The following is a 954-nucleotide window of genomic DNA, read 5'->3' on the forward strand; positions in this document are numbered from 1 at the left end:
AACATTTAAAGTTGTTTGAGAGGCCTTCTGTTCTGATTTTTTTTTTTCCCTTCCGGTTGTGTCATATCAAAGGGGTGATTAATTCCCCCTGCTGCAAAGCTGATACGTAACATCTTTTCTATGACAACATTCCTTTAAAAAAACACAAGGCTTTATTTCTTGTCCATTGATCTTGTTATTGTATCATGGAATTCCTATTGCCCTCGTCATTGTTGGAATTATAATGGTGCAGTAAGGAGGATGCTGGCATGAAAACTGTCAGGCTAAGGGATGAAAAGGAGGTTCTGGACAGGCAGCAACATGCTGATATGGAAGCTCAAAAGAATTTGGAAGAAAACCTCCAACAGTTGGAAAATCGGGCACATGAACTTGATGCACAGGACAAACAAATGCGTGAAAGAATGAAAAAGATTCTTGATGCTTCTACAAAGCATAAAAATGAGGTGATTGATCTGAAAAAGGAATTGCGTGAGATGCAAGATAAACATCGGGATTCCAGGTTACTTAACTTGTTCCCTTGTTGATTTGCTTGTTAACATTTGTCTTTTCTCCATAGTAGTAGATGTTCCTTGTCTTAGAGAACTGTGTTCTTTGGCATCTAGTTCTTCTCATTTGGTTTGATCAGATGCTGAATAGTTCTTTTACTCAAATGAATGTGATATTTGTTAACTAGAGATCCTTTTTGTTGTCAGGCACAAATATGAGAACTTGAAGTCCAAAATTGGTGAAATAGAAAACCAGCTACGTGAATCGAGAGCAGATAGACATGAGAATGAGAGGGATGCTAAGCTGTTTCAAGCAGTTGAGACTCTCAAACGCCTATTTCAAGGAGTTCATGGCCGGATGATTGATCTCTGCAGGCCAACCCAGAAGAAGTACAACCTTGCTGTTACTGTTGCTATGGGGAAGTTCATGGATGCAGTTGTGGTCGAGGATGAAAACACGGGGAAAGAG

General features: G+C 39.5%; 1 protein-coding gene across 4 annotated transcripts in view; it reads left to right on the top strand.

The window, feature by feature from the left end:
- TTN8 (Structural maintenance of chromosomes (SMC) family protein) overlaps window positions 1-954 on the top strand; it is a 13,971-nt gene that overhangs the window by 3,682 nt on the left and 9,335 nt on the right. For 2 of the 4 annotated variants that reach the window (XM_011005752.1, XM_011005753.1), the window contains 2 exons: window positions 233-499; window positions 693-948. In XM_011005752.1, the coding sequence (XP_011004054.1) occupies window positions 233-499; window positions 693-948 (523 nt within the window). Of the gene's footprint in view, window positions 1-225; window positions 500-692 lie in introns of those variants that run through there. The other 2 variants (XM_011005751.1, XM_011005754.1) reach the window with 2 other exon arrangements.

The sequence above is a fragment of the Populus euphratica genome, unplaced genomic scaffold, assembly GCF_000495115.2.
Source record: "Populus euphratica unplaced genomic scaffold, PopEup_1.0 scaffold255.1, whole genome shotgun sequence".
Taxonomy (NCBI): domain Eukaryota; kingdom Viridiplantae; phylum Streptophyta; class Magnoliopsida; order Malpighiales; family Salicaceae; genus Populus; species Populus euphratica.